Raw genomic sequence first — 21,858 nt, forward strand, 5'->3', positions numbered from 1 at the left:
ATCATTGGATTAGTCACCCGATATTAACTACAGGCACAACGTGATAACCAATAAACTGCCTCACTACAAATATGTCGAAAGGAGCTTCCTTATCTTGGAAGAAATCTTCCTCATTTCTAAATTCAGGGCCCTCTTTGAACCCCTAGCAGAACCCCATCAGCTCTCTTGAACTACATCTCCCATTGTGCCACGGGAAGCTGACAGAACTCCTGCGTCAGTCGGGGAGACCTCGAACCAATCCAACGCCAGAAGTCTCACGGAGCGACCTATGAGCTCCGAGAGGGGGCGGGATCCTGCGTTGCTAGGTTGGTATCCTTTCCGGAAGTGGTTGTCAGCCACTGCAGGGCAACACCCCGGCGTCCCTAGAAGCGGGGAGCCGGGGTGGTGCTGGGGACGCTGCGCACACCCGGGAGCCGTCGTCCAGAGCCTCCCGGGGTGGGGGGTACAGGTGAGCACCTCCCCAAGGGAGGGCCGGGGTCACGGGGGCGTCGTGGCCGCGAGCGAGTCGGGTCGGGAGGACAGAGTGGCGGACGAGCGGCTGGACCGGTGTGCATCTGCTGCCCATGCCAGGGCGGGAGGCCCGCCCGCTGGACGGCCGGCGGGGAGGTTCCGCGCGAATCGCGCGCGGCCCGGAGGGCGCCCGTAACCGTGCAAGCTCGCCGGGCGTTGGTTGGCCCTCACCGGTAGCGTGGAGGCCCGGCCTCCTCCACCTCCGTGGGGAATGCACCCCGTGTCCCAGCCCGGGGCCCAACTTTATGCCATCTTTTGGTGGGCTGGGGAAGTTGCAGCGCTTTTTTGTTTTCTGACTCTGATGTGAAAACCTGCCTGTCCACCGGGAAACCCTGTCCGCCTTCTCCCCTCAGATCCTCGCAGCCCGGGCTCTGTGCTCCCTGTGCTCCATGGCTAGGTGATTTCACCAAGGACTGCAGCACCCACCTGCCTAGCGGGGACACTCCCCTGACTGTCCAGCAGCACTTCTTTCTTGAGCTCAGGCCTAAGCAGCCGTCTCTAACCCTCCCCTACCCCTGCAGCTGTGCCTCTTGGATTGCCTGTGTCAGTGAAGGGCTTCAGTCGCTCATTCATTCATCTAATAGACGCGGCCAGCATGTCCTGTCTGTTCAGCAGTGTGCTAGGTGGGTGCTTAGTGGGCGAGGCCTAGATGTGGGTGGATGATCACCCTATTCTGGCTGAAAGGCACTGATTTCTCTCTCTGACCGTGTGCATCCAGTAACAAAATTAAAATTTGTTTTCCTTTTAGCTGAAAGGCGGTGGTGGGTGTGAGAAGAAACAGAGTGCTTATCTGCTGGTTCATTCCCTGTGCCTTTGGCTGTAGCAGCCAGGGCTGGGCCAGGTGGAAGTCAGGATTCAGGAGCTCCGCCCAGTGAAGTGGCAGGGCCTAGGTACTTGGGCTGTCTTCTGTTGCTTTTCCAGGTATGCCATCAGGTAGCTGGATCACAAGTTCGGCAACTGGGATGTGAACCAGAGGACACTGTCATTCCGCTGTGGCACCACACTATACCCCTCTCCCCCGCCCTTGGGGTTGTCTTCCTAATGTGACCTTTGGTCATACCTGTCTCTTCTGAAATCCTCTGTGACCTCTTATTATTTACAGGATACAGCCTCAGTTTCTCAGTTTTTGTAAACCCTTTGTCATGTGTTCCTGGTTTTCCATTCTGGATTTCCCTCCCCACCCCCCCACTGTCATTTGGGCTCTGGTTGTACCAGAATAGGGGAACTTCAGGTTCTTGAGTGAGATGTGTTCTTTTACAGCATTTACTAGCTATGGAACCTTGGGCGAGTTATTATTTTTAAGATTTATTTATTTTTATTGGAAAGGCAGATATACAGAGAGGAGGAGAGACAAAACGGAAGATCTTCTGTCCAATGGTTCACTCCCCAAGCAGCCACAACGGCTGGAGCTGGGACAATCCAAAGCCAGGAGCCAGGAGACTCTTCCAGGTCTCCCAAGTGGGTGCAGGGTCCCAAGGCTTTGGGCCATCCTCCATTGCTTTCCCAGGCCACAAGCAGGGAGCTGGATGGGAAGTAGGATCCCCAGGATTAGAACTGGCATCCATATGGGATCTTGGCATGTGCAAGGTGCGGATTTTTAGCTGCTACGCTATTGCACTGAGCCCTGTTTTTAAATTATTTTTATTGGAAAGCCAGGATCCCATATGGGCACTAGTTTGTATCCTGATTGCTCTACTTCCCTTCCAACTCTCTACTTGTGGCCTGGGAAAGCAGTTGAGGATGGCCCAAAGCCTTGGGACCTGCACCCACTTGGGAGACCTGAAAGAAGCTCCTGGCTCCTGGTTTGGATTGATTGAGCTCTGTTCATTGTGGCCACATGGGGAGTGAACCAGTGGATAGAAGATCGTTGTCTCTCCTTCTCTCTGTAAATCTGCCTTTCCAATAAAAATAAAATAAAAAAATTTTTAAAAGAGTTACATAGAGAGGAAGGGACGAAGGTAGGGGAGAGAGATCTAGCATGTGCTGGTTTGCTACTCAAAAGGCCACAATAGCTGGAGCTGGACTGGTCTGGAGCTGGGAGGTGGGAGCTTCCTCCCAATCTCCTGCATTGGTGCAGAGACCCAAGAACTTGGGCCATCTTCTGTTACTTTCCTACGTGCATTAACAGGAAGCTGGATCACTGAGACTTGAGTCAGTGCCCATACGGGGTGTTGACACTACAGGCAGAGACTTAGCCTATTACACTGTGGCACCAGCTCCCAATTTTATTTTGTTCCTGGTGGAATTCAGCCCACTTGTATGTTTTATTTATTTTTTTCTGGAAGATTTGTTTGAAATTTGGGTGATCCGTGAATTGAGATTTTCCTGATACTTGCCGACCTTTTTAGTAGTTAAGTGGAGACCCTTGTGTCTTTAGCTGATTGGATCTTTTGCCACAAGGACAGGGATTATATGTGTCTCCTGCTTGCTGGAGGGGAGCTCTGTATGGGCGTGGTTAATGTTTTTCCCCAGCAGACTTTCTTGGATTCCTTGAAGTGGTTAATACAGCTCCTGGTACAGTGCGGGTGCTCACACTGGTGTATGGGTTGCCACCGAGTCCTCTGCCTGGAGGCTCATTTCTTTTCTCCTCCCCTCTTCTCTCTAATGAGAAGATGAAAACTTGAGATGACTCCTTCCGTGAGTGGCACAGTGTGCCCCGTCTGTTGGCCTGGCTTCTGGTTATTTTCTGCTAAGCTCTTTAGCACTGGCCACCTACGTGGACTCTTGCTGTGTGTGAAAGCTCCATCTCTGTGTCCTCACGATGCTGCGATGCTTCGGATCAGCAGATTGCCACTTCAGTGTTTTGGACTGCACAATGAGTTCCTCCTCCTTGGTAGAGGTGGCCCAGAGGGGCATGCAAGAGGCAGAGTTGGATTATCTTCCAGTCTGGTAGACTGTTGCAGGGAACAGTGTCTGTGAGCCTACAGACAGCACACTACCATTGTGCACCTCTCAGCTTTCATGATACAGAGAGGGTGGCAGTAATGGTTCCCAATGAATGGACTTGGTCACTTGGCCAAACTGGCAGCCTGCAACTCCATTCAGGTCTTCCATGTGGGTAGCAGGGATCCAGGCACTTGAGCCATCTCCCAGTGCTTTCCCAGACACACTGGCAGGGAGCTCAATCAGAAGCAGTACAGCTGGGACCCAACTGGCAGAAGCTTAAACCGCTGTACCACAACACAGGTCCCATGGGTCTAACTCACCTGTAGGGATTTTGGAGGAAATTTAGAGTCCCCAGGTGTGATCATCCCCTGAACATTTAGTCCATCAATTTTTTTATTTTTATTTTTTGAGGATGTTTAAATAGTTGATCAGGGTGGGAAGGGTCAAGGATCACGGGAAAGTGGGCAAAACCATTGTTCACACATTTTTTTTGTCTTCTTTCTGGGGTAGGGGAGGATACAGTGGGAGAGACCATGCCCAGCCCCGCCAGTACCCAATGTATCCCAGGGTCCCCATTGTGGAGCATGTTCTGAGAGTTCTGCTCAAGTGTTTTCGATAGTTTGGAGATGGTGTTGATATCCAAGGATCAGGAAATCCTTCCAAGGTCAATTGGCTGACATTGTCCATCTCAATCTCTACTTACCCAGAAGTCTGCTGTCAAGTTTTACTGGGGCAGTTGATCAATTTGTTCTGTTTTTCTTCCTCTGCAAACCAATTGGTGCTGCGGCCCAGCCCACCCCTGTCCACCACACGTTCAGCTCTCACATATACCAAGTGGAGCTGAAGCCCAGTCAGAGCAACCCCTCAAAACCTCCGCTGGCCCAGCCCCAGCTCTGGTTCCTGTGCTTGCCAGCATTGAAACTTAACCCAACGAACTCCATCCTCTAGCCCACACTTGTGCTGGTGGTTGCCACTGCCTGTCCAGCCAGATCCACCCCAGTTCTGGTCCTCATGCTTACCAGTGGGAGTTGCAGCCCATCAGAGTGGTGCCCACAGTCTCCCCAATGGACCTATTCCCTGTCCCAGGTCTTGCGCACTCCAGGTGGTTTTGCAGTCTAGCTTGACAGTACTTGCTAGCTGATGCTGCAGCAAAGCCCAGCCTGCCTGCCCTTACTCTGGCTCATGCTTGTACCAATGGATACAATCGGCTAACCCAGCCTGGCTATCCACCCAACCCAGTCCACATGTAGACCAACAGGTATTGTAGCCCTGCCCAGCCTGGTCTGTCCCCAGTCCCAGCTCTCCTGCTCATTAACAGGAGCAGTGGCCTAGCAGGGGCGTCCTCCCTACTCCCCTACCAGACTTGCACATCCCCCACTCCCATCTCACATGTGCTGGTGGGTACTGTGGCCCAGTCTGGCATGGCCTGTCTCACCTTGGCATTTGCCAGCAGGTGCTGTAGCCTGGCCCTGCCAATCTGCCCCCATTCCAGCTTGCGCTAGCTGGCGGGCGTTGCTGTCCAACCCAGTATAGCCTGACCCAATTTTGAAGCTGGGGTCTTGCACTTGAACAGGGCTGTTCATGGTCATTTTGGCAGGCTGACCGTTGACAGCATCTGAAAGAAGGAGTGGAAACAGGTGCAGTAAGGGCCTGTTTCTGCTTGGGGTGGGGAGCTGTTTGCAGCAGGGCTGTCCGTAGGAACCACCTCATGCGGCAGCCCAGCCTTGTGTTACCAGGCATGAGAGTGGGGTGTGCTTGTGCTAAGGTGATGGTGGGATCAGGAGTGGGAAAAGCAGGCAGATCTGGGGCGGCTTGTCAGTTGCAGTGTTTGGTGCCACCCTATCCCTGTGGCTGGAAACCTTGCATTTAGCCCAAACTCCTGCTGTCTTAGGCACTTGGGCTTCCCTAACAAAATGCCATGAATCACAGGATCTGAACTTGAAAATATGTTTTCTTTGTAGTTTTGAAGGCCAGAAATCCTGGCCAAAGCCTCTTTCTGGTTCCTGTCTTGCAGATAAACATCTTCTTGTAGTGATCTTAGTTGGAAGAAAAAGAGAGTTCTGATCTTTCTCTTTAATACTTATTTATTTATTGGATTTTTTTTTTTTCTTTTGGAAAGGCACAGTTACAGAGAATGAGAGACAGAGAGATGACCCAAACTTGTGCTTTCTCAGGTACATTGGCAGGGAGCTGGGTGGCAAGTGCACAGGCAGGACTACAAATGGCGCCTATACGGGGTTGGTTGATGGAGCAGTTACACCACAGTGTTAGCCCCTATTTATTTATTTGGGAGGCAGATTTAGAGAGAGAGACAGATCTTCCACTCACTGGTTCACTTTTTTTTTTTAAAGGATTAATTATTGAACCTGGCGGCGGCTTGGCCTAGCAGCTAAAGTCCTCGCCTTGAACATGCCGGATCCCATATGGGCGCTGGTTCTAATCCTGGCAGCTCTACTTCCTATCCAGCTCCCTGCTTGTGGCCTGGGAAAGCAGTCAAGGACGGCCCAATGCTTTGGGACCCTGCACCCGTGTGGGAGACCTGGAGAAAGTTCCTGGCTCCTGGCTTCAGATCGGCACAGCACCGACCATTGCGCTCACTTAGGGAGTGAATCATCAGACAGAAGATCTCGCTCTCTGTCTCTCGTCCTCTCTGTATATCTTTGTGATAAAAATAAAATAAATCTTATAAAAAGATTAATTATTATTATTATTTTATTTTTAATTTTAGGTGATGTTAACATATTTGATTAGAGTGGGATGAAACAAGAGTTAGGGAAAAGTAGGCGTGATCATTGTTTCCAAATTTTCTGTTTCTCCTCTTGTTTTGGGGGGTGGGAGTAGAGAGGGATAAGGGGAGAAGCCATACCCAGCCTCCCAGCCACTCCAGAACCCAGGAATGGAGAATGGCCACTCAGTATTAAGCTAGTGTTCCAGTGTGGCGTGTATGCCGAAGGTTCAGCCCAGGTGGTTTCGATAGTTCTGAAATGTTGTCGATCTCGCCGATCCAAGGATGAGGGAACCCTTTCACTGTCTGTTGGCTGACAGAGTCGACCTCAGAGTCTCCATTCTCTCAGATATTTGTGGTCATTGTTTGGCTGGGGTAGTTGTCCAATTTGTTCTGTCCTCCTTAGATTTGTTATTTTTATTAGAAAGTCAGATATACAGAGAGATGGAAATAACAGAGAAAGATCTTCTATCTGCTGTTTTACTCGCCAAGCAGCCGCAACAGCCAGGACTGCTCTGTTCCAAAGCCAGGAGCTTCCTCTGGGTCTCCCACATGGGTGCAGGGTCCCAAGGTTTTGGCCTGTCCTCAACTGCTTTCCCAGGCCACAAACATGGAGCAGGGTGGGAAGTGGTGTAGCTGGCACCCATATGGGATCCCAGCACCTGCAAGGCAAGGAGGTTAGCCACTAGGCTACTGTGCTGGGCCCTGGTTCACTTTTTAAATGGCTGCAATAGCCAAGGCTGGAGAGGCTGAAGCCAGGAGCCAGAAGCTTCTTCCGGATCTCCTACCTGAGTGGAAGATCCTAAGTAATTGGGCTGTCTTCTCCTGCATTCCCAGGTATGTTAGCACAGAGCTGGAGAGGAAGTGGAGCAGCTGGGACTTGAACTGGCACTCATGTAGGGTGCTGGTGTTGCACGTGGTGATTCAATCTGCTAACCCACAGCACCAACCTGTAGTCTCTTTTTCTTGCCATGTGGACATCAGTCCTGTTGCCTAGGGCCTCCCCTGCAGTCTCATTTACCCTTCATGACCTCCTTGGTCACAATGCAGGTCAGGGATTTACTCTGTGAATTTAGGAGGGCCCCGGCTTGCTTTCTCCTCCTTGTCCTGGTCCTGTTAAGCCTCGCTAATGCCCTGTCCCTCCCTGCTGGTTCCCATTGCTGCTGTTCTAGGTGAGCCCTCGTCATCTTTCCCCTGAATGGCAACCACCAGAAGTGGTTTTCTTTACACCAGTTCCTTGTTTTTCCATCGCAGCCATGCTACTCCTACCAGAGTTCTTGTCCTGTAAAAAGCCTGTCTCCCGCCCCCACCCTCCATGCCTTTTTCACTGTGATTCCTCTGGGACTCCCCTTAGCTCCAGGGCAGACCTGAGGTTCTTCTTGCACAGCCCCAGAGGCCTTTCTCCACCGTCAGAGTTCTTGTCCATCTCTCCGCACCTGCACCAGGCCTTTGCTGCTCTGCCTCAGTGTGGCGGTAGCAAAAGGGTTTTCCCTGGCCCCATCCTCTGTGCTTGGACTTGGGAATGCAGGCTTTAGGAGGGAGACGCACTGAGAGAGTGTGACTAGGCCACGGGGAGTGCTGCTGGATTATTGAATGTCCCTAAGGTGTTCTAGTTAGGGGCACATGCTCTAACTCTTTTTCTCCTGTTGTATGGGGAGACATGAAGTCACACTCTTGTGAGAGCAAGGCCCTGCAGTCTTTGGTAGCTCATTGAGTGTGTGGCATACTTTTGCATCTTGTGAGTGCTCTGGGTGCAGAGCCCACAAGACCCGAGTTCTGAACTGCTGGTTGTACCCTCCACCCAGATTACCCCCTCCATCCCCTCCTTCCTTCCCCAGCCAGGCTGGCTTGCAAGGTTTGGTCTGCCCAGGTGCTCCATGACCCAGCTCGAGTTTTAACCCTTCCAAGCTGGATCACTAATTTTCTCTCTGGGTGGGTGGTCTCTGGGGTCCAGGTGTTCGAGCCCAGGCCAATAATGGCTGGCCCACCCATCCGCATAGGGGACCAACTGATTCTGGAGGAAGACTACGATGAGACCTATATCCCCAGCGAACAAGGTAAGAGGCCTGAGATATTTTGTCCTGGCTCTTTGAGGGCAGGAATTGTGCCTGATTGAGTTTTGTTCTTGCAGTGGATGATATGGTACAAGCACCAAACTACTTAACATATTTGAGTTGGATCAGGGATTAGCAAACAATTTCACATGGGCCTACCGTGGCCTGTTACCTGTTTTTGTAATCTGTTTTTCTGGAAAGCAGCAACCTCCGTTTACTTCTGTGTCTTTGACTGCCTTCATGCTATGGCAGCGGAGGTAAGTAATTATGACAGATATCCTATGACCCCCTTTTCCAGAAAAACTGTGCTAACCCTGAGTTAGAGCGACGGTGAGTTATAAGTGAAGATGTAGTGTGGAATATTGAAGTTCACCATGAGTCCTGGGGCAGGGCAGACCCAGTTTCTTAGGAACAAACTAAAGCAGTATTGGTTGATTTTTATAAAGAATAACAATTAACAGTAATAATGTTTTTATTGATTGTGTTTCTGTTTAAGAACTGTAGGCATGTTTCCTTTTGTAAAAGATTTACTTATTTTTATTGGAAAAGGTAGATCAGACTTATGGAGAGGAGAGGCAGAGAAAAAAATCTTCCATCTATTGGTTCACTTCCCAAGTGACTGCCATGGCTAGAGCTGAGCTTTATCTGAATGAAACCATGAGCCAGGAGATTCTTCTGTGTCTTCCACTTGGGTGCAGAGTCTCAAGGCTTTGGGTCATCCTCTACTGCTTTCCCAGGCCTTAAACAGGGTGTTGGATGGGAACTGGCAAGTTCATGTGCTGGGACATGAACAGGTGTCCATATGGGACTCCAGTGCTTGCAGTGCGAGGATTTAGCCATTAAGCCATCATGCCAGGCCCAAATACTAGCAGCAGTGGTTTGAGTGAGACTTGAACCCAGGACCTTTTGCATGTAAAACAGATGTGATAACCGCTACACTATGGAACCATATGGAACCATGTTTCTTTTTCTTTCTTTCTTTTTTTCCTTTTTTGTTTTTTTAAGATTTATCTATTTGAAAGAGTGTCAGAAAGGGAGGGAGAAAGAGATCCTTGACTCACTGGTTTGCTTCTCACAAAGTTGTAATGGCTGAGCTGGGCCAAGCTGAAGCCGGGAGCCTAGAACCTGATGTAGTTAGCAGGGGCCTAAGCACTTGGGTCATCTTTTGCTGCCTCCCAGGTACATTAGCAGGGAGCTGGAAAGCAAGTGGAGCATCTGGGACCTGCACCAGCATGATTATGGGGTGTTGATGTCACAGACGGCCGCTTTAAGTACTGTACCACAGTGCTGGCCCTGGTGAGACGGTTCTTAACTCAGCACTGCTTCGCTGTGTTCTCCTGGACATCCTTCTCGTCTCCACCCACTGCAGCACGTATCCTACGTACACCTGCTTCCTGTGGTACCTGTAAGTCTGTGGGGCACCCAGCAGGCTCAGCTGCAGTTGCTCAGGCTGTGTTTGTTGATTAAGCCACAAATACTTTTGGAAATCGTGGGAGTGCTTGTCTCCTCCTGGTTAGGCTGCCCTTTTCTCTGGGTGGTTCTGGTTGTGGTTGTTGAGGCGACTACCACAATGGAGTCTTGCCTTTTGTTTGTTTTTAAGCTTTCTTTAGATTATACTGTTGGAGGGGGGAGGTAACTACATGCCAGGCTGCATGTATTTTGTAAATTGTGATGTCAGGAAACCGTTTCATGCAGGGTCCTTGTGGAAATATAACTCAAAGATAAGTTTATTCTGGTGCAAAAAAAAAAAAAATGCTAAATGTTGGGGCTGGTGTTTAAGCTCACACCTGTTTGAGTCCCTGCTGCTCCAATTCTAGCTAATGTTCCTTGGACTAATGTCCCAAATCTTGGATCCCTGCCACTTATATAAGATCTTACTGGGGTTCTCGGTTCCTGACCTTGTCTTGCACCAGCCTGTGGTCATTTGTGGAGTGAAACATCAGATGGAAGATTTCTCTTGTTATCTCTCTCTGCCTTTCAAATAAATAAATCTTAAAAGGAATTGAAATCCTTGCATAATTTTTATAATATACACTTTGTATGAACTTTATGAAGATTTCTATATGTGTTTTTTATATTTAAATATTTTCTCATCAAAGGAAATTTAGAGAATGATGGCAAAGTAAAAATTAAAAAAGGACTAACTTTTTCTTCTTTCTGTTACATCACCATTCCTCTTTCTTTCCTTCGCTCCTGACGGATGTTGCAGAAATTCTTGAATTTGCCAGAGAGATTGGTATTGATCCCACCAAGGAACCAGAACTGATGTGGCTGGCACGGGAGGGCATCGTGGCTCCACTGCCTATGGAGTGGAAACCATGGTAAGCCAGCAAGGAGGTAGGAAGCAGACGTAACCTGATGTTAAAGCCTGATGTTAACCAGCCACTTTTCTCTAGCCTATACTGCCCTTGGGGACAGCCCCGTGTTGTGTCTGTGCTATTCTGCTGTTCTGGGTCTTGAGCGTGGTCTGTCTTGCTGGTCCTGTGATGGACACAGCACTCATGTCTGGGGATGCAGGAGCTGCTACTCTGTGTCCTTTAGCATCAGCATCTCTTCCTGTGAAGTAAGGAAGTGTCATTGTCATCCTTGGCAGACTGGTGTGAAAGGTGCCAACTGTACCTCTTGTGTGTCCAAACTGGATGCTGTCCCTCACAAGGGTCTGTAGTTGAGGCTACACAGGCAAAATGTTCCTGTCTCCTTTGGCATCCTGTTCCTGAGCTTGCAATAGGTTCAGGAACTTGCAATAAGTTCAGGAACTTGCAGTAGGTTGAACTTGAAATAGGTTCATATTTGTGGGTTGGTGTGTATTTTTACTTTCAGTTGGAGTTCATCACATTATGGAAGAACTCTAACTCACTAGGGTTTTGTCAGGGAGCAGGTGGGGAGGCTTGGAGGAGCCGGGGTGACTGCTGAGAGCCTCTGACCCTGTGGACCACATTGTCTCCCACCTGCTTGGACCCTGGCCTGCTTTGGGTCTTAACACTTGCTTTTGCTCATCACATACACACAGCTCTCTCCCGGTGGTCTCCCTAAAATGAGTGTCATAAGCATCTCCATTACAGTGAGATTTCCATAGGAGTGTCCCAGACTTGGGATGTCTCCTCTAGGGCAGGCATTTTGCAGTTTTGAGGATAATGTGTGCTCAGCCTGTTCTTGCTCAAACTTATAATGTGTTGGTCTTACTTCAGAGTGACTGCAGTGGCCCTGGCATTACTTTTTTCAACTGAAGACTTGGAATGCCTTTAGCTTTTCCTTACATGGCAGTCTCCTTGTTCTCTTGGTCTTTTAGCTGCCTTTCCTTGGGTCATCTCCAGTTTCATGACATCTTCCTTATAAATCTTCCTGCACTTTTTACAGCAGGCTTTGCACTGAGGACCCCTGGTTGTGCTTGAAGGATAAGTTTATATGATAATGATTTCTGTTCTGTTTCCAATGTCTACCTTGGTGGAGGATAAGAAATTACCATTGGTTATGGGCCATGAGTGTGCTGGGCTTTGTGCCTGTTGCCTTCTTGGGCCTGCCAATGGTGGCAAATATTCCCTTGTCCCATAAGGAGAGGGAGAACTATTTTTTCACAGAGGTCAGATCTTGGGATTCAAAATGGCCAAACAGCAAAGCCCAGCACTTGCCTCCTCCTCTTCCACTGAGATGACTCAGTGCCCCTGCATCTCAAAGTGAGTGCATGAGGAAGAACATCCATACACAGTTAAGGTGGGGGCATCTTGGGATAGTGAGACTGTGCTTAGTGGCCTAGAGAGAGAAACAAAGCCAGCCATGGCCAGAAGGAGTCCCTGTGGCAGGGGCAGGCTGAGCTGGATCCTCAGCTGAGCTTCTATGCAGCAATGGACACCATACGTGGCCAGTCCTGGCCGGACAGGAGATGGTCACCACAGCTCAGCAAGGATTGCTCCCTGGACAACTCAGCACCGCTTTGCTTTGGAGAAGAAACTCACATTGTCCCCTGCGTTACTGCTCAGGGCCAGGGCTGTGGCAGAGTAGCAGCATCTCGGGGGGAGGGAATCGCTGTTGGAGGTTGTACTAAACCTGGAGACAGAAACTGGTTCGTGTCTCCTTCCCAGGGTCTGCATTCTGTCATCTAGCAAACAATCCTGTGCCTCCCACTGATCCAGCTGGACCCAGCAGTAGTGGCAGCCCTAACTCCCTAAGTCATACAGCACTCTCCTTTATTTATTTATTTATTTTTATTGGAAAGGTGGGTCACATTTATGTAGAGAAGGAGAGGCAGAGAAAGATCTTTCATCTGCTGGTTTAGTCCCCAAATGGCTACAAGGGCCAGACATGAGCTGATTCAAAGTCAGGAGCCAAGAACCTCCTCCAGGATTCCCATGTGGATACTGGGTCCCAAGGCCTTGGACCATCCTCCACTGCTTTCCCAGGCCATAATCAGGGAGCAGGATGGGAAGTAAGGCAGCCAGGACATGAACTGGTACCCATATGGGATCCTGGCACATGCAAGGTGAAGATTTAGCCACTGAGCCGTTGTGCCAGGCACCACAGCCCTTTGCATCCCAGGGGACAGGGGTAGTAGAGTAGACAGTTGCCAGCTCCCCCAGGCTGGGGAATTGTCCTCTTCCCAACCGCCTCCCCATTTCCTGACCACTTGAAACATTGCTGGTTGCTGCTGGAATCTGCACATCAGGACTCAGAGTTCCTGTGCTGCTGCCAGCCCTGCCTTGCGAGGTTCAGGGCTTCCTGTGCATTGAGGACAGGTCTCATGGTAAGGTCTGAGCATGCGACAAAGAGTGTGCCCACACTGTGGACAGCTCGCGTGTCTGGGAAGTGAACATACCTGCTACCACTGAGCGTGCTCTTGAAATGGGGAATCGGCTAACTCCCATGCTGAGAAGGGCTTGTAGATGAAGCTCTGCACCACTCAGCTCTTGCCAGGTGCTTGAAGACATACTCATCCTGAACTTCATTCTGGACTGTTGGCCTTACCATGACAAGCTACCTGGGCTTTCTGGCCATTTCCTTTGTGCTCACTGGGGCTTTGGCCTGAAAAACTCATGCCTAATGCAGCATAGAATACATCAGTTCAGGGCTTCTTCTTTTTAAAGATTTATTTATTTTGATTGGAAGGGCAGATTTTCAGATTTTCAGAGAGAAGAGAGAAGGAGAGAAAAATTCTCCATTCCCTGGCTTACTCCCCAAACGGCCACAATTGCTAGGGCTAAGCCAATTCGAAGCCAGGAACCAGGAGCTTCCTCCATGTCTCCCACATGGGTGTAGGATCCCAAGGCTTTGGGCAATCCTCTACTGGTTTCCCAGGTCACAAGCAGGGAGCTAGATGAAGCAGCTGGACATGAACTGGTACCCATATTGGATCCTGGTGCTTACAAGGTGGGGATTTAGCCATTGAGCTATTGTGCCAGGTCCAGTCTGGACCTTTGCCACACTGGACCTTGCAGATTGCTCTGTTGCTAAGATGTGTGTCTCAGAGTTTCTCTTCTCTATATAGGCCTTGGGTGGTTGCTCAGGCAGAACCTGCCAGGTATCTGTCACCCTTGAGAGCCAGTGTCCTGCTGCTCAGTTGTGGCTCCAATCTGGGGTTCCTGCATCCCACCCAGCTCAATGAGCAGCTCAATGAGCAGCCCACAGAGAGGGCCAAGTGGCAAAATCACTCTTGGAGACCCAGCTATTCTCAGACAGTGTCTGTGGGAACTGCCTCTTCCATCCAGCAGTAGCACTGTCTTTGGGACACTGGAATTGGGCAGTGATTGGGAGTCTGAGACCTTCCTAATCCAGGGACCAACTTGAACTGGCACTCCAACTCCTGACTTGGGTACTGTCTGGGAGTTTTTTGTGTCATGTACATCTGCAGTGCCAACAGGGCTATTGCCATCACCTGGGAAGCTCCTGACTCCAGTCGTTCCCTGGGGAGATGCCTGGAGACCTATGTGATGGGGTCGCAGTGACTACGCAGAGCCATGGGGACATTGAACATCCCCAGTATAGAAAGAAAAAAAAAAAAAGAAAGAAAAGAAAAAAAATGTAGACAGATGATTCTGTGGAGTTCAATTGGAACTAAAACTAGAACTTTACCAAACCAATATCCGAAGTTGTATCTTCAGGAAAAAACTTTCAGTCAACAAAAATCATCCTCAGACTGTAATATAAGCAGTTGATCCCCCAGATGTGTAAAAATCAATAAAGAAACACAAGAAATGAATAAGACCAAAAGGAATACAATAGTGTATTAGTATCAGGCCAGGAAGAAAGGGAGATTTATGAAGTGCCAGAGAATTCAAAAGAAGAATTATGAGGCTATTCAAAGGGATTATAAGAAAACTGATAAACAGTTAGTTGAAATTATGAAGTCAGTGCATATTTTTGAGCTGTAGCAGAGATGGAGATAATGAAAAAGAGCCAAATACTGGATGTAGATAACTCAGTAAATCAAATGAAAACCAAACTGGAAAGCCTTAAAAATAGGCTAGATCAAACAGAAAAACAGTATCTAATCTTGAAGACACTTTTGGACTATCAAAGCCAGCATCCCTTTTCCCACCCAATTAAAATGAGTGGGAACAGTGTTTGGGATCTGTGAGATACCATCAAGTGAATGAGTATTTGAATTTTGGAAACTTGTGAGGCAATGGAAAAAAAGAGTGGCGTAGAAAACCCATTTTGGATTTTTTTTTGCTGTAGTGAAACAGGTTAGATCATCGCCTGCAATTCTGGGATCCCATTGCAGAGCACTGGTTTGAGATGCAGCTATTTTGTTTCCAGTTCAGATCACTGCCTGGGAACATGCCTGGGAAGCAGGCCCAAGTGGAAAATGGCTCAAGCACTTGAGTTTCTGCTGCCCATGTGGCTCTTCAGTTTGCCCTGTCCTGGTCATTATGGCCATTTAGTGAACCACTGGATGGAGAATCTCCTTCTCTCTCTCCCAACCACCTTCCAAATGAATCCATCTTTCTTTCTCTTTTTCTCTTTCTCTCTCTTTCTCTTTTCTTCCTTCCTTCCTTCCTTTCTTGCTTCCTTCCTTCCTTTTCTCTCTCTCTCTCTCCATCTCTATCCCTCCCTCCCTTCCTTTCTTTTTTTTCCCCTTAAGAAAACCTGATCAATGAACTAATAGTAAACTTCCTCAGTTTGGAGAATAACAAGGACAACAGGAAAATCATTACAACCCTAAATAGACATGATCAGAAAAGAATGCCACCATGACACATTATAGTCAAATTTTCAAAACTGCAGCACAAAGAGCATTCTAAAATTTATAAATGGAAAATGATACATCACTTGTAAAGGACTTTTCGTTAGATTGACAGCAGATTTTTCCACAGAAATATTATATACCAGGTAGACAGATGGAAGAAATGCAATCCAATTCTGAAAGAAAAACCTGCCAACCCAGAATGCTTACCCAGTAACGCTTACTCTCATGAATGAAAATAGAATTTCCAGGATAAGCGAAATGAAAAAAATTATCACCCAACCAGTCTTATAAATTATTCTTTCTTTTTTTCCTTTTCATTTGGTAAGTAAGATATACAGAAAGAAGAAGAGAAGGAAAGGAAGATATTCCATCTATTGATTCACTCCCCAAGTGGTCGCAGTGGCAAGAGCTGCGCTGATCTGAAGCCAAGAGCCAGGAGACTCTTCCAGGTCTCCCATGTGGGTGCAGGTTCCCAAGGCTTTGGGCTGTCCTCGACTGCTTTCCCAGGCCACAAGCAGGGAGCAGGATGGGAAGCGGAGCCGCTGGGATATGAACTGGTGTCCATATGAGATCTTGGCATGTGCAAGGCAAGAATTTGAGCTGCTAGGCTACTGTGCCAGACCCATAAATTAGTAAATGGAAAGAAGTCATAAAAATTAGAGGAGAAAAAAGCTAGAAGTTAAAAAAATATGCAAGATTAATCAAGTGAAAAACTGCTTTTATTTATAAAAAAGAGTGATAAGCCAATGTTCAGACTAACAAAGGAAAAACAAGACTTACATCAATAACATTAAAGATGAGAAAGAAAATATTACAATTAATACTGCAAATTTAAAAGTCATTAGAAACTGTATGAACAATTATATTAAAAAATGGGAAAATCTAGAAGAAACAGATCAAGTCCTGGAAACAAGTTACCTGTAAAAACTTTCTTTGGGCCCAGCGGCGTGGCCTAGCGGCTAAATTCCTCGCCTTGCATGTGCCAGAATGCAAGAGTTTTGTTTTTGTCTCTCCTTTTCTCTGCAAAGTCAGATATACAGAGAGGAGGAAAGACAGAGAGGAAGATTTTCTGTTCATTGATTCACTCCCCAAGCAGCTACAATGGCTGGAGCTGAACTGATCCAAAGCCTGGAGCCTGGAGCCTGGAGCCTCTTCTGGAGCCTCTCTCACACAGGTGCAGGGTCCCAAGGGTTTGGACCGTCCTCCACTGCTTTTCCAGGCCACAGGCAGGGAGCTGGATGGGAAGTGGAGCCTCCGAGTTTAGAACCAGCGCCCATGTTGGATCTTGGTGTGTGCAAGGCAAGGACTTTAGCTGTTAGGTTTACATGCTGGATCCCTAACACAAAGTCTTTGTGAACTGTTTCAAGTAGCTGAAAGCTCCAAACAGCTCCAAAGTTACTCTGTTAGTTTAGCATTGTGTTAGTTTCAAAAATGATAGACTAACAATAAAGTGAGAAAATCAGTATTCCTGATGATCATAGATGCAAAAATCCTCAATGAAATACTAACAAGCTGGATTCAACAAGACTTTATAAAGATAATTTACCCTGGCCTACTATTATCCCTGAGAGACAGCAATGGATCTGCACACATCAGGAAGTGTGATACATCACATCAACAGAATGAAGAATAAAAGTTATATGGTTATCTGAATACAGCATCCTTGTATGATGAAAATCTCAAGACAAATTGCATATAGAAGGAACAACGTCAACACAAAGCAGACTGAGCATGGGAAACCTGCAGCCAGCATCACACTGAATGAGGAAACACTGGGAGCATTCCCAGTAAGATCTAAAAGCAGACAAGGGTGTCCGCTCTCTCCATTTTATTCAGCATGGTCTGGACCTTTAGAGTCATTAGGTAAGAGACAGCATAGGTGTACAAACAGAAAAAGTCAGATTCCTGTTTGGGGCAGGTATTGTGGCATTGTGGGAAAAGCTGTTTTCTGTGACACTGACATGCCGTAGAGCATCAGTTACTGTCCCTGCTGCTCCACTTCCCACTCAGCTCCCTGCTAGTTGCATGGGAAAAACAGTGAATGGTGGCCCAAGGGCTTGAGCCCCTGCCACCTATGTGGAGACCAGGATATAGTTCCTGGCTTTAAATTAAAAAAAAAAAAATTAGCCCTGTTTGCAGTTGACGTGACTCTTTATATAGGGGAACCAAGCATTCCAGTTAAGAAATTTTTAGAACTGATATGGCAATTCAGCAAAGTGGCAGGATACAAAATCAACACACAGCAATCAGTAGCTAGCATTTTTATATACCAACAATGGCTTTATTGGAAAAAAAAAAGACTTGTATGAATAGTTGCATTCAAAATAGTTACAAAAATTAATTACCTTGGGGTAAATTTAGCAAAAAAGTGTGAAATAATAAATAGAAAACACTAATGAAAAAACAGAAGACTCAAACAATGGAAAGACCTTCAAGTTCATGAATTGGAAGAATTCATATTATCAAAATGTCCATTCTGCCCAAACAATTTACTGATTGAATGCAGTTGCCATCAAAAACCTTTCACAGAATTAGAAGGAAGAATCTGAAAATTAACATGAAAATAGAATGGATCTCTTTAAATAAAGCAATGTTGAATAATAAAAACAAAGCCAAAAGTATCACAAATAGCAGATTTCTGGACATAGTACAGGGCTATTATAACCAAAATAGCGTGGTCCTGATATAAAAATAGACATGTAGACCATTGGAATAGAGTGGAAAACCCAGAAATTAACCCATGTGTTGACAACCAACCCATGTTTGACAAATGTACTGAAAATTAGTTCCCTAAAGAAAAGATAGTATCTTCAATTGGATTTCTACATGTAGAAATTTTAAGTAAGTTGATTTTTTACACAAAAATCAACTTAAAATGGATCAAGGATCTAAATGTAAGATGTGAAAGTATAAAACTACTAGAAGAAAACACAGGAAACACTCCATGACACTGGTGTAGGGAGTGACATTTTGGATTAGACTCCAAAGTGCAGGCAATAAGACAAAATAGACAAATGGTGTTTTTTTTTTTACGGATTTATTTATTTTTATTGGAAAGTCAGATATACAGAGAAGAGGAGAGACAGAAAGTTCTTCTGTCCCACTCATTCACTCCCCAACTGGCTCCAATGGCCAGAGCTGAGCTGAGCTGAAGCCAGGAACCAGGAGTTTCTTTCACGTCTCTCACATGGGTGCAGGTCCTAAGGCTTTGGGCCGACCTCAGCTGCTTTCCCAAGCCTTGAGCAGGGAGCTGGATGGGAAGTGCTGCAGCTGGGACATGAACTGGTGCCCATATGGGATCCCAGTGCACGCAAGGTGAGAACTTTCGCCACTTGGCTACTGAGCTGGGCCTGACAAATGGTATTTTATCAAACTAAGAAGCTCCTGTACAGCAAAAGAAGTGACAAAGTGAAGAGACAACTAACAGACTGGAATAAATTTTTGAGAAATATGAATTGAGAAAGGATTACTATCCAGAATGTATAAGGTGCTCAAGGGAATTCAGCAGCAACAAGACAGCTCAGTTAAGGAATGGGTAGAATGGGTAGCTCAGTTAAAGAATCTGAGTAGACATTTTTTCAAATGATAAATAGGAATGGCCAACAAACATCAAAAATTGCTCAGTAACAAAAGCCATCAGGGAAATGCAAATTAAAAACCACAATGAGGTAATATTCCAGTAAGCAGGGCTTTTATCCCAAAGTGAGGGTGTGGAGAAAAGGGAGTCATAATATACTTTCGGTGGTAATGCCGATTGGTACAGCCATTATGGAAACAGTAAAGAGATTCCTCAAAGAAGCAAAAATAGACCAATCACATGGCCCGACTTTCCCACTTCTCGGAATAGATGCAGAGATAGGAAGTCAGCACGTGAGAGATGCCTGAACTCCTATGTTTATTGTAACCCAGTTCACAATGGTAAAAATACAAAATCAATCAAGATGTTCATCAGCTAATGATAGAGAAAATGTGGCATATATACAGAATGAACTATTACTTAACCATGAAAAGGAATCAAATTCTCACATTTGGAGCAAAATTGATGCAACTGGAGATCATTATACTAAGTGAAATAAATCAAACACAGAAACACAAGTTCCACATTTTTTTTTTTGTCATGTAGAAGTTGCTGTATTTAAAAACAAAAGTGTGTGGATGCCTTGTTTTTTTGACAACAAACTTATGTTTTTACTGAATAATATTCCTTACATAATAATGTATTATTTATTCAGTTTTGTTTTAATATTTGTTACAAAGGTGATGGGAGTTGCAGGTCCATGTGGGCCTCCGGGTAGGGTGAAGCAGTTTAGAGTTGGGGATGGGGGAAAGGGGGTGAGGTAAATGTTTCTGTCTTCCTCCTGCGTCCAAGGCTCCTTGCTGTCAGAGTACATCAGTGCCAGGGGATGGAGATGGTCATTTGATGTTTCTTTAGAGACCCCAATGAGGGGAAGAATGTTCCAAGGGTGTTCTTTGATTTTGATTGTTTGTAGAAGTTGCTGGCTTTGTTGTACCAGAGGTAAGAAATTCTAAGGCCTGATGGCTGTCCATATTCATCTCAGTGTGCCCACAACCTCTCTGTTTGCTATAAAATGTGGCCTTGAATGTTGTTCAGCCTGCTCTTTCCATCTTTGAAGAGGTGCTCAAAGTGTTCTGGCAGCTTAGATGAGCTGGCTGTCTTACTTTGTGTGTGCCTCTGAGTATGTTCTTTATTTTTGCATGCGAGTCAGCAACTGAGTGTCCCAGTCCTGCAGCTTGTGCTCTGGGGTTGGACCACATATTTGTGTGACTCCCCTGAGGTTGAAGATTGAGTGTTGTGGTCTAATTGGGCAGTCCCCCCAAGAAAGCCTACCTGGCAGGTCCTCAGATCTGGCGTTGGTGTGCACTAGCCCACTCACTAGTCAGGGCGACCCCAAAGAAGCCCTACCAAGTCCTCCCCCAGCCCAGCTTTTTCGTGTGCTGGCAGGTATTGTAACCAAAAATATATGCTTTTTTTGTCATGAATTCCTTGTTATATGATATTAATATCTTTGGTTTAAAGAAAGAATTATAGGGGCTAATGCTGTGGCATAGTAAATTAAGCCTCCATCAGCGGCACCAGCATTCCACATGCGTGCTAGTTCAAGTCCTGCTTGCTCTACTTCCAATCTAGCTCCCTGCTAATGTGCCTCAGAAAGCAGCAGGATGTGACCTAAGTTCTTGGGCCCCTACATTATACTTGGGAGACCCAGAAGGCGCTCCTGGCTGCTGGCTTTGGAACTGCCCAGCTCTGGCCATTGTGACCATTTGGAAAGTGAAGCAGATGGAAGAACTCTTTGTGTCTCTTACTCTGTGTAACTCTACTTTTTATATAAATAAAGAAATCCTAAAAAAAGATTGATTAAAACATGTATGTGTATATAATATATACATATGAGCTAAGTATGAAGGATGTATCTCAAAATGTTAAAATTTGTTAACTGCTTGAATTCTTTATTATTTTCTGTGTTGTTTGAGATATCTTAAGATAAAAAAAGCATCCCCCACAAGAAAAAGTAATTAAAACTTTGCATGCATGTTATCTTTTACCTTCTTTCTCATGGTTAATTAGTATTAATTGGTACATTCCTAAAATGTGAAAAAATTGGTAAATTTTTTGCAGAAACACACATACCTGCACTCACATACACACTCACATATTCTGCAAGTGCTGTGTTACCTATGTCAGTAGGCTGTGGGGCTTTGTGTCAGATGCCTGTTTTTCCACATACAGATATGTTACTTAAATTTTTTTTTTTAAGATTTATTTATTTAATTTTTTTTTGGAAAGGCAGATATACAGAGAGGAGAACAGACAAAGTGGAAGATCTTCTGTCCACTGGTTCACTCCCCAACTGGCCACAATGCTGAAGCTGAGCTGATCTGAAGCCAGGAGCCTCTTCTGGGTCTCCCATATGGGTGCAGGGTCCCAAGGCTTTGGGCCATCCTAAGCTGTTTTCTCAGGCCACAACCAGGAAGCTGGATGGGAAGTGGAGTGTCTGGGATTAGAATTGGCAAGTTGAGGGCTTCAGCTGCTAGGCTACTGTGCCTGGCCCTGTTTTTACATTTATAATCCAGCATTGTGAAGTGCATTCGCAAAGTGGTGCAAACATCATTTCTGTCACCCATCCCTAGAATTTTTTTTTTTTTGTCTTGCTAAACTGGAACTCTGTATCTATTAAATAACCCCCATCTTTCCCAGTAATCAGTCACTGTTAATACATTTCTGTTCCTAAAACCTAGATACTGCATATAAGAGGAGTCATACAGTATTGTTCTTTTGGACCTGGATTCTCTTTTTTTTTCCAACATTTTTTTTTTTGAAAGACAGAGAAGTGGAGGGCAGAGTAGAGAGAGGGCCAAGCTGAAGCCAGCACCCAGAAATTCCATATATGTGGGTGGATCTCAAGAAGCCTGTTATCTTGTGCTGCCTTCCAGGTATATTCACAGGGAGCTGGAGTGGAAGTGGAGCAGTGGCACTCAGACCA

General features: G+C 46.4%; 1 protein-coding gene across 1 annotated transcript in view; it reads left to right on the plus strand.

Moving 5' to 3' along the window:
* Positions 1 to 372: 372 nt before the first annotated feature.
* CEP164 (centrosomal protein 164) overlaps positions 373 to 21,858 on the plus strand; it is a 67,955-nt gene continuing 46,469 nt past the window's right edge. The window contains exons 1-3 of the mRNA XM_040977012.1: positions 373 to 448; positions 8,076 to 8,178; positions 10,385 to 10,496. Coding sequence (XP_040832946.1) covers positions 8,097 to 8,178; positions 10,385 to 10,496 — 194 coding nt within the window. The 5' untranslated portion in view covers positions 373 to 448; positions 8,076 to 8,096. The remainder of the gene's footprint in view (positions 449 to 8,075; positions 8,179 to 10,384; positions 10,497 to 21,858) is intronic.

The sequence above is a fragment of the Ochotona curzoniae genome, unplaced genomic scaffold (assembly GCF_017591425.1).
Source record: "Ochotona curzoniae isolate NIBS_2020 unplaced genomic scaffold, NIBS_Ocur_1.0 contig_2723, whole genome shotgun sequence".
Lineage (NCBI taxonomy): Eukaryota > Metazoa > Chordata > Mammalia > Lagomorpha > Ochotonidae > Ochotona > Ochotona curzoniae.